This window comes from Erpetoichthys calabaricus, chromosome 3, assembly GCF_900747795.2.
Source record: "Erpetoichthys calabaricus chromosome 3, fErpCal1.3, whole genome shotgun sequence".
NCBI classification, from domain to species: Eukaryota; Metazoa; Chordata; class Cladistia; order Polypteriformes; family Polypteridae; genus Erpetoichthys; species Erpetoichthys calabaricus.
The window spans coordinates 57,821,296-57,833,331 of record NC_041396.2 but is presented as its reverse complement, the minus strand read 5'-3'; the positions used below and the strand labels follow the sequence as shown (position 1 = coordinate 57,833,331).

The window sequence follows — 12,036 nt, the reverse complement described above, 5'->3', positions numbered from 1 at the left end:
TCAGTCCACAAGGTATTTTCCCAAAAGTCTTGGCAATCATTGAGATGTTTTCTTAGCAAAATTGAGACGAGCCCTAATGTTCTTTTTGCTTAACAGTGGTTTGCGTCTTGGAAATCTGCCATGCAGGCCGTTTTTGCCCAGTCTCTTTCTTATGGTGGAGTCGTGAACACTGACCTTAATTGAGGCAAGTGAGGCCTGCAGTTCTTTAGACTTTGTCCTGGGGTCTTTGGTGACCTCTCGGATGAGTCGTCTCTGCGCTCTTGGGGTAATTTTGGTTGGCCGGCCACTCCTGGGAAGGTTCACCACTGTTCCATGTTTTTGCCATTTGTGGATAATGGCTCTCACTGTGGTTCGCTGGAGTCCCAAAGCTTTAGAAATGGCTTTATAACCTTTACCAGACTGATAGATCTCAATTACTTCTGTTCTCATTTGTTCCTGAATTTCTTTGGATCTTGGCATGATGTCTAGCTTTTGAGGTGCTTTTGGTCTACTTCTCTGTGTCAGGCAGCTCCTATTTAAGTGATTTCTTGATTGAAACAGGTGTGGCAGTAATCAGGCCTGGGGGTGGCTACGGAAATTGAACTCAGGTGTGATACACCACAGTTAGGTTATGTTTTAACAAGGGGGCAATTACTTTTTCACACAGGGCCATGTAGGTTTGGATTTTTTTTCTCCCTGAATAATAAACACCATCATTTAAAAACTGCATTTTGTGTTTACTTGTGTTATATTTGACTAATGGTTAAATGTGTTTGATGATCAGAAACATTTTGTGTGACAAACATGCAAAAGAATAAGAAATCAGGAAGGGGGCAAATAGTTTTTTCACACCACTGTATCAAGCAGTCTTCATAATAAATGTGTGTGCTTGATTCCAGCAGTATAAAACACTGATTTTGAATTTGTGTTATAATATTGTATTACATGTTATAATTAAATATAATAAATGCTAATGAGGTCAGAAAAACTCAGTTTGTATTTATTTTTTCTGTACTGTACTGGTGTATCTAAATACATAAACTTAGTTTCAGAATGACAGGTATACTGTATATTTTTCTATTGTTTCACATATTATATGCTACTACAGCTATACCCATTTAATGTACTTCACAGTCATGGGGAGCCAAAGCATCAGTAAAGCTTTAGCATTGAGTACAAAGCAGGAACAAACTCTCGATGAGGTACCAGTCTACCACATGAACCCATTCATACATACATACACCCACCAATACCAATTTAGAATCACCGATTTAGCTAAAATACATTCATTTGGAATGTAGAACGATAATCAGAAGAAAGCCCTCAGAGACATATGGATAACTTCCCACTCCACACAGATAACAAGTGGGCAAAGGATTCTAATCCAAGTCAGTGATGCAGCATCACTATCTGGTGCACCAGCGTTTAGAGGTTACTAGCCAACCCGCGACGTAGCATACGCCGCATATTTATTTATTGATGGGTGAACACTTCCTGAATGACACAGTTGTCCAAATGGGGTGGGTTTGAGGATACAACTGTGAGTGAATGAAAAGATGGAACTCTGGAGAGAGCAACATACAATTGTCCATGACTGAAAACTGGGTTTGGCAGATACAGGCATATCGTTTTGAAAAGTTTGTCCCTGTGCCTTATTAATTGTCATTGCAAAGGCCAATCTAACAGGAAATTGTCTGCATGTAAACGTAAAAGGCAAATTTGAATCTGATGGGGTCAGGGATATCCGGGGAATAAGGACAGTTTGTGAGGTAGGAGCTGCAATAGTTTTACACTCCAGTACATTGCAGTGAATGCTGGTAACAGTCCGTCTAGTGCCATCACAGAGACTTCTTGCTGGCATGAGGTTTCTGAGAAGCATGACGACTGAACCAATTTTAATTTTGAGTTTATTCGGAGGCATGCCAGTGGGAGTAAGACTGTTAAGAAATTCTTTGGGGTATGAAACTTGATCTGTGTGTGTGTGTGTGTGTGTCTCTCTCTCTACATGCTACACCGATCCCTCTCCCACTTGGACAGAGGCAGTGGTGCTGTAAGAATTATGTTTCTAGACTTCTCTAGCGCCTTCAACACAATCCAACCTCTGCTCCTTAGAGACAAGCTGACAGAGATGGGAGTAGATTCATACCTAGTGGCATGGATCGTGGACTATCTTACAAACAGACCTCAATATGTGTGTCTCGGGAACTGCAGGTCTGACATTGTGGTCAGCAACACAGGAGCGCCGCAGGGAACTGTACTTTCTCCGGTCCTGTTCAGCCTATATACATCGGACATCCAATATAACTCTGAGTCCTGCCACGTGCAAAAATTCGCTGACGACACTGCTATCGTGGGCTGCATCAGGAGTGGGCAGGAGGAGGAGTATAGGAACCTCATCAAGGACTTTGTTAAATGGTACAATTCAAACCACCTACACCTGAACACCAGCAAAACCAAGGAGCTGGTGGTGGATTTTAGGAGGCCCAGACCCCTCATGGACCCCGTGATCGTCAGAGGTGACTGTGTGCAGAGGGTGCAGACCTATAAATACCAGGGAGTGCAGCTGGATGATAAATTGGACTGGACTGCCAATACTGATTCTCTGTGCAAGAGAGGACAGAGCCGGCTATACTTCCTTAGAAGGATGGCGTCCTTCAACATCTGCAATAAGATGCTGCAGATGTTCTATCAGACGGTTGTGGCGCACGCCCTCTTCTACACTGTGGTGTGCTGGGGAGGCAGCATTAAGAAGAAGGACGCCTCACGCCTGGACAAACTGGTGAGGAAGGCAGGCTCTATTGTAGGCATGGAGCTGGACAGTTTGACATCTGTGTCGGAGCGATGGGCACTCAGCAGGCTCCTATCAATTATGGAGAATCCACTGCATCCATTAAACAGTATCATCTCCAGACAGAGGAGCAGCTTCAGCAACAGACTGCTGTCACTGTCCTGCTCCACTGTCAGACTGAGGAGATCGTTCCTCCCCCAAACTATGCGACTCTTCAATTTCACCTGGGGGGGTAAACGTTAATATTATTCAAAGTTATTGTCTGTTTTTACCTGCATGTTTATTACTCTTTAATTTAATATTGTTTTTTGTATCAGCATGCTGCTGCTGGAGTATGTGAATTTCCCCTTGGGATTAATAAAGTATCTATCTATCTATCTATCTATCTATCTATCTATCTATCTATCTCGTGTGTGTGTGTATGTGTGTATGTCTCTCTCTCTCGCCTCTGTGTGTGTGTGTGTCTCTCTCGCTCCTGTGTGTGTGTGTGTGTGTCTCTCTCTCTCTCTCTCACGTGTGTGTGCGTGTGTGTGTCTCACGTGTGTGTGTGTCTCTTTTGCGCGCCTGTGTGTGTCGCTCTCTCTCTCTGGCTTGCTCGCTCACTGCACAGGGAATGCACAGGGAGAGACTGAACACGTGCAGAAATCATCAGCACACAGGGCTGCTTAGTGAATTATTGTTGGTGGGCGGGGCTCTGTGAGTTGGCCGGCGTGGCTGTGTCTTGCGTCTTGCCTGCCATGGTCGGCTGCCTTAGTGAATTATGGGTGTGGCTCTGTCTTGCCTGCCATGGGAGTGGCTCTGTCGTGCATATCCCATGGTCGGCTGCCTTAGTGAATCATGGGTGTGGCTCTGTCTTGCCTGCCATGGGAGTGGCTCTGTCGTGCGTATCCCATGGTCGGCTGCTTAGTGAATTGTTGGTGGGCAGGGCTCTGTCGTGTCGTGCGTAGTGAATCATTGGTGGGAGTGGCTCGGTGAGTTGGCGTGCGGGGCTCTGTCTTGCGTCTTGCCTGCCCATGGTCGGCTGCTTTAATGAATTATATATATAGATGGTTGCAAAATTCTAACTTCAAGGAAATGTCAGTTTTTATTTTTGTTTTGTTTTTGTTTTTTTACAAAAACTGCATTGACATGTAATTGGATAGATAATGCCAAATAAATAACTTTTCTCTTATCAAAACACCAACATAGTATATGTTTTATCACTGTAAAAGAGAAAACAATTGCCACTGACAAGAATAAAATGCCATTTCAAGCTTAAACTTGATTCTGAAATTATCTTTACATTGGATTTTTCCCTTAAAGATCTTCATTTAATCTGGAAACCATTAACAATTTGGCCCAAGCTAAGATTTTTTCAAGGATTGGAACATAGTAGTATATGCTACACAAAGTACTGTTATATCCCAGCATTATTCTGAATTCACTGCCTTCATGCATTGTAATTCCACTACATACTTTGTAAGTGCCCGAGAGGAATGACAGGCATCCCAGCCAGGATGGAAGATAATCTCTTGCCCGGACTGGATGCTTTAAAAGACTGGACAACCATGCCGGAATGTCCTATAATGTTCGTCCTGGCTCGGAACGGTCTATAATAAACGGCCTGGCTGAAAGTGGATTCCAGGAACTGTTCACACTACCAAATGGCAGGTGGCACTGTTCCTCGAAGCTGATCCCAATCAGGACAACTGCAGGGTTGGAAGGGAATTGGAGTGCAGAATTGCAACCCTGTCAGGGTCCTTGGGTACTGCCAGAGGAAGCTGTCAAGGGAGGACAATACTGGTTTCCACATGACCTGGAAGTGCTCCTGACAGGCAATATGGTGACACCATAAACAGTCTCAGTTTCTGCTTGAAAAAAGCCCACTGCCTCACATCAGGAAGTCAGAGTCAGGAGGCAGAGGGTGACACACTTGAGAGGCAGGAAGGAAGGAAAAAGAACTTGACTGTATTGAGTATTATGACTGGTCTTTGCACAAGTTATTGTGGGTGATTTGGATAAATAAATACTTTTTATTTAAACCAGAATCATGTTGGGCAATTACTGTGTCTGAGGTTTGGGGCTCAGTGGTACCCCCTGGTGGTTACAACTTTTACAATATTTTCATTTACATTAGTACCATATAAATTTAAACCTCATTCACACACAGAGAATATTTAGACAGTGGCATTGAATTTGGTTAGATGTTAATGCAAGTCCAAAAAAGGAAAAAAACAGACAAAGTTTAATGCTTTCTGACATTCTTTAGCATGCAAAGTGATTCACCATTCGACTCTAAAAGAACTGATAACCCCACCCTTATTTCAACTGATAAAATTAAAGTGACATTTTTAGAAGAAGCAGGGCAAATTATTTAGTAATTAGTCAGGACTGATTTGAGACAGGCTTTGCATATTAAAAAGTTCATGTAGTTCTCAAAAAGTTTATAAGCTAAACAAAACATTTTATGGAACAGTAAAAATATTAATGTATATTATTTCAGAAATATTTTAGCTGTTAGGATCTACACTGCTGTAATCTAATTCACAGTCATGATGAAATGAAGGACACTGCAGACAACACTGAAATGCCACCCTACTGAATTCATCTCAAAAGTGAAAAATTCTCTTGGAAGTGAAAACTAAACATGGATCCATTCTTAGTATTTTGGGGGGCTGAAGACTCTTTGTAAATTGTAGGTTAATATCAGAACTAAACTAAAAAAAAATCACTTTGATAAGAGTTTCAAGGCAAAAAACAGTGATCATTAACAAAAGCTTTGATGCACTTTTCACTGGAATTTTACTGGGCCACATGGGCTCTGTGATGTCTTGGTTAAACTATTCCACCATTTGAACCTTGTATCACCTGCCAATGATGATGGAAAAAGGTCCGTCTGTCCTTTCAAAGTATAAAAATGTTAGCACTGTGAATTTCCACATGGGAAAAAACAACTTTCGCGGTCCCCAATTAGAGTTGCTGAAAGAGGAATTTGGATTGCTGCTGCATATCATTCATGAGAGAACCTGGGACTCAGTTGCACAGATTGTCATCTTTTACCACGTCCGATGATTTGACGTTCAGATGAGGCCTTAGTCACCTGTTTTCTCTTAACACCTGGATGAAGACTTTCTGCACTGAGCATGAACTTTACAATTTCTTCCGGAAGCAACGGAGGTTTTCAGAAGACATGGACTACATCCAAATAGGCAAGGCTCCCTGGTCCTCTCAGAAAATATAGCTAAGGGTAATTAATCAGCTTTGACTGTTTGAAATCAGTCTCAATACTAATGTACGTTATATTTCAAACTAGCTGAAATACCCAGTGTTGCCCGGGAGGAAAATAAAGTGTTTTTTTTTTTTTTTAATTGTTTGAGAAAAATAATTTTAAAAACCCACAACTTTAAAAATAAAAATAACTTAACAAACAATGAAGACTCACTAATGTGCTTGTCTTGCAGTCTTGTATGTATGTTATCATCCAGTTGGTGCTCGTAACCAGCCAACTCTATTTAATTTCAAAAGCAACTGGCGGGCGTGGTGGCGCTCAAACAAAGAATACAGTTCGCCCTCTGGTGGTCATTCCAAGTGTCAACTGGATGATAAAATGCATACAAGATCGGAAGATCCTACCCAGAAGGGGGTGGGTTAGGGTTGATATCACCCTACAGTATTTTTCGTCGACCAATGAGAAACATGTGTACCAAGTTTCATGAAAATCACTCCCTCCATTCGGAAGTGATGCTGGAACGTTTACTTTTATATATTTACAAGGGGGCTCCGCCCCCTGCTCGCTTCGCTCGCCTACCCCCGGCGTTGGGTATCCCGAAATACATCAGTCAAGCTCGTTCATTTTGGAGCCGTGCCCGCTTTGCCCGCGGCATTTCAGACATGCGTTGTAGGCGCCTGCGTTCATTGATTTTATCCAGGCGGGTTTGTGTTTGTATATCCGTCAGTCGAGCTCGTTCGTTTTGAACCCGTGCCTGCTTTGCTTCCGCGTTCGTTTTGAACCCGTGCCTGCTTTGCTTCCGCAGTCTCAGACGCGCGTTGTAGGCGTCTGCGTACATTGATCTTATCCAGGTGGGCTCGTGTTTGTATCGTTGAGCTGTATTGTGTTTGAATTTGGTGTAAAGCGTTCAGCGGTTTGTACAATCCCAAGCAGCACATTATTCCTAACTTCACTCCGCAGTAGTGCCACTCACAATATGGCGGTGACGCCTGGGCCTTCACTCCGCAGTAGTGCCACTCACAATATGGCAGTGACGCTTGCGCCTTCCGTACTATGTCGGGTTTCACTATGCTGTGTAGGCGCCTTTGCCTTTCGTACTTTCCCGCGCCTTCCGTACTATCTTTGTGGACCTGTGGGGCCTCCGTAGCCTCTTCCGTTTGAATCTGGGCTGCAGCGCAGAATCCTCTTTTTTGTGTGGCCGTGTCGGTAGTCGTTAGCTATGGGCGCGTTGTTGCTTCATTTCTCATTCACATCAGTTGAGCTCTTTCGTTTTTGGGCCGTGACTCCTTCGTGCGCGGTGGATACGACTTCGCTTGCGGTGTATGAGACGTGCGCTGTACGCACCTGCGCAGTACGTCTCATGGTCCCATAGCCGTGTACCTGCGTCCATGCTATCCGGTTTACCATTCTCGGTTAGTAATATGGATATATATATATATATATATATATATATATATATATATATATATATATATATATATATATATAGATAGCCAAACCAGTCACTAAATTGTCTGAACAAGTGGTTTACTTAAGTGCTCTTTCAAGATTCCCCTAACCCTCCAATACAGCTGTGTTCTTTTGAGACCTTAAATGTGGCTTTAGTAAATATTAGAGCATTAACCAGTAAGATTTTTTACATTAATGATTTTATTAGTTATGGGAAAACAGACTTTCTTACACTGAGTGAAACATGGCTTATTAGTACCAGTGTTAATTGAAGCAACACCTTTAAATTATAATTTTGTTCATTCGGTTTGTCAAGGAAAAAAGGCAGCAGTTAAGCAAGTTTTTCTCGAGCTGAATCAATTGTAAAGATGCCAGTTTTGGCACTTTCATGTCCATGGAGTATCTTGCTGTAGTTTTTCAAGAAGTGACACAGTCTCTCATACTGACAATTTATGGACCCCCAAAACATAACATGTCATTTATTGAGGAATTCTCAGACTTAGCATCATTAATCATAATTAATTACTCTAGGTTCATAATTGTAGGGTATTTCAATTTGTATTTGGATATTCAATGCAACTCTAAAACAAGGGAATTTATTTGCTTGTTGCATATTGCACTCATTTGATCTTAGCCAGCATGTCAGCCACCTTACACATTAAGAAGGACACACAGAAGATTTTGTAATTTCAAAAGGATACAAATTTGACATGAGGCATGTCTTGGATATCGATATATCTGACCATTTCTGCATTCTACTTAATGTAGAGATACTGGTAACTGATCTGAATGTACAGCTTGCCCTAGCAGCAATGTTACCAGTAAAGCGGAATATTTTTTTATTCTAATGTAAAAGCTGCAACCAAAATAGTGGCCCCGGAAAAAATTGATAATCCTCAAACACTAAAATACCTTGGAAAACTCAAAGTGTCAGATCTTAAGAGAAAATGCAACAGGGTAGAGATTAAATGGAGAAAACCTAAATCAACAGTCCATTGTGAAATATTAAATGCAGATATAGCTGAATATAACAAAGCAATCCACCATGAGAGGCAGTCCTATTTTTCTAAAATTATATATTTTGATAATGCTGGAAATCTTAGATGACTGATCATCTTCTAAGCCAAGTTTGTTCTATAGAATGCCTTCTGGAAATTTCTATTGAAACTTGTGAGGCTTTTGACACAATTTTTTAAACACAAAAAACTGATATTAGGAATAACAATGATCTCTTCAAAATGAAACCTGTTGAACCTCAGCATGTTCTTCGCAGACAATTAAATTCCTTCACTGAAACATATATTTTTACGTTAAACTGCATCCAGCAGTTGGAGGACCACCAGCAGGGAAAACTTGGGGTTTAGTGTAAGGATTGGCACTCCAGCCAAAAACTTCACACAGCTCTGAAACGATAAATGGGACTCCTTTCTGCTCTCCGCAGGAGTAGCTCTGCTGCAGCCACTCACAGGAAGGCTGCTCGTATTATGAAGGAAATGGGTGAAAGCCCTTGGAAGCCTCAGCCCCGAAAGAGTTGAATACACTGGAAAGCCAATGCGGTCAGGCCTGTTGGGGATAGGAACTGGTGTGGTGCTGAGGCATTGCCCGCTGCATGGTAGCACTCGGGTCCTGTCCAGGTAGGCACATGGAACGTCTTGTCTCTCCAGCATGATGATCATATTCCTCTGCCGTTGCAGGAGCTTTGTAAACTCTGTACTTCAGTGCCAGCACTCTCTGAGGTGCGTACACCTGGGAATTGCCAGATCCCTGTAGGTGGTTACACCTTTTACTGGTCTGGTCTCTTTTTTTTTATGTGTACAAACTTCTCTAATATTGACATTAACTTACCAACTGTAATTAATAATATCTGTCCCTCTTTTGCAAATTACTAGCGAGACAAGCAAATTGCACAATCAAACAATGGGATGATATTGCCTAGATCACATCAATTGGCCTAACTGTGATACCCTCTGACACTGTAGCCATCTGACAAAATACAGCAATACAGATTTAAAAATTAAGTGAACTGAATGCTTTGCAGCAAACTATTGCCCAAGAAGGTATATTGACTATGAATTGGCAAAATTCAAAAAGCAACACCTCAAGTTAACAACTGAATGGCTTTGAGGTAAAAAGGACAGGCTGCAATAACATGGAAAGAACACACAGAGTACATATGGGGAAACAACTTAAACATAAAACTCTGGGATTGTCTGCTAGCTGAACTAACCATCACGTGTGCAAGGCAATCTAAGCTGTGCTGTTTAATGCTATTTGGCCTAATGAAACTGTATTTCATTAAGCAATAAAAAAATGGCAAACTGTATTGAACCTGTGTGTGGCAACATCCATCCATATGACTTTAGCTGCCAAAGGCTTTGGGCAGGTCACTCAATACTTCGTTGACACAGTGGCAAAATATGGCAGATCTGATAGCTGCATATGATCAATGCTTCTAAATGCAATGCACACCAAAGTATAGCCTGGCTCATTTTGTTACCATATAAGGGACTGACATTTAATGTTTATCATAAAGTAGAAAAGTAGTTGTATGTTGTTATTAATATGTTAGCCACTAAAACAATGATATGTGAAACTGAAGTTCATTCTTATTAAAGAATAGTTGATTACTCAGTGGCTTCGCTCACTGAGTGCAAGGGAAAAAAATAAAATGTAGTCTATAAGTTATTAAACAGTAAAACATTAACATTTAATAAGTAAAGATATATTGAGCACTACTGGAGTGGTTTGGGGTAAACTACATTTTAAAGGCGCTATAACACAACAGGTAAGTATTACTAACAGCAGCTAAAATGTATTTGGATTATCTCTCGGTAGTAGATCCCTTGTGAAAGGCGCTACACGACTGCTGTGGTATAGAAATTACATTTTCTATGGGATCGTTGAAATTTCTGCCTGACAACCTTGCACTATGTGCCTGTGATTTACTTCTTAAAATAATTAATTACAAAAGGAACCTTGAATGTTGCGGGGTTTTAGTGACCCGAATTCACCTTAAGGGACAGTAAGTAGTAGTGCAGGGTAATTTACAAACAGAGTCCTGCTTCGATGGCGCAGATTACACTCATTCTCAAAGATTTCTACTCTCCCAGGAGCCGACGGGGCACTTGAAGTGTCACAAACAGTGTGAGAAGAGAGGACGCTGCCCGAAACTGCGAAGCTCTCGACCCCGCAGAGCAGCCCGACATTCCATGCCTCCCAGCGTCTACTTTGTTCTCACGCACATTGTTTATAGCTCGCCGCAGTTAAAAAGTAGAAAGACGCAAAGCTGTTTTCCTCATCTCTTCTACTATCAAGTATGGCCAACTAAAAAAAAATTACAATGTGGCAGTTTCCGCGACAGTCACGTAGACGAATAAATAAAACTTGTCTGTCAGAACACGCCTGGTGGCTGACGGCTCAGCACTGTAGTCCAGAGAGGAGGGCTGGGAGAGGACAACGCAGGGTGCACTTCTATGGGATAGATCAGCGTGTTTGTGTTTACTTCTTTTCAATATCAGTAAAATAACTCTCACACAAATAATAACAATTCATAAAGACGATATAAAAATAGCATCCACAAACGAAGTGATTAGTTTCCATATCGTGTGGTCATACTTAATTTCCGTTTCATACGTAATTTCCATATCACGTGGTCATACGTAATTTCTGTTTCATACGGAATTTCCACATCGCATGGTCATACGTAATTTCCGTTTCATACGTAATTTCCATATCACGTGGTCATACTTAATTTCCGTTTCATACGTAATTTCCATATCGCGTGGTCATACGTAATTTCCATTTCAAACACAAAAATAATTTTATATATATATATATATATATATATATAGATGTGAGACTCAAGTGCTGGAGTTGGAGAAAAGATTTACTAGCATCACACATTTTGAGACTCGAGTGTTGGAGTCAGAGGCGAAGTTTATCAGCAGTGAGCATTTGTCTGGAGACATATGTCAACACACTTTTACCCCACATGCTTATTTCATGTCATCCACTAATTTAAAACAAACAAGCAAGAAAAAGAATTCCAGTCACTTCTGATCCTAACATATAATGTACAATATAATTATTATTTATAATATTAGCAACTGTCAAACAAACATAGATATAGAACTACAGTAATGGAATTATTTTTTATAAAAACAACATTACAATTTTTGAAACTGAAATAAATTAGCAAGCCAAATTAATAAAACAGCTTACCTTGGCACTTTCCAATGACAGAACCAAAGTCATCCCTGGCAGATCTTTAAAAATTACGAAAAGATTAGAAAACAACAAAAGTATAATTAATTAAACAGTATTTAAAGGAAAAAATACAAAAAGGCTAATTAAAATAGAAATATATGTTCTATGAAAAGGTAAAATAATTATTAAAATTATTTAAAAGTAACATATAACTTCAGTTAAGTCTTAAAACAAAAAAACTAAGCAGGAATCCACATACTCAAGAAATTTTTACATGCGTAGTGCTAATTCAGAAACACGTAAATCCTTTACTGAAAAAATGTAAACTGTACAAGTTATGAAATATATTTTACAGCTAACACTGTAACAGTTCACGTATCTACAGTAAATATGCAGTATAAACATT

General features: G+C 40.6%; 1 protein-coding gene across 1 annotated transcript in view; it reads right to left on the bottom strand.

Moving 5' to 3' along the window:
* Nucleotides 1-12,036, bottom strand: part of nbas (NBAS subunit of NRZ tethering complex) — a 463,213-nt gene that overhangs the window by 436,988 nt on the left and 14,189 nt on the right. The window contains exon 6 of the mRNA XM_028796843.2: nucleotides 11,646-11,689. Coding sequence (XP_028652676.1) covers nucleotides 11,646-11,689 — 44 coding nt within the window. The remainder of the gene's footprint in view (nucleotides 1-11,645; nucleotides 11,690-12,036) is intronic.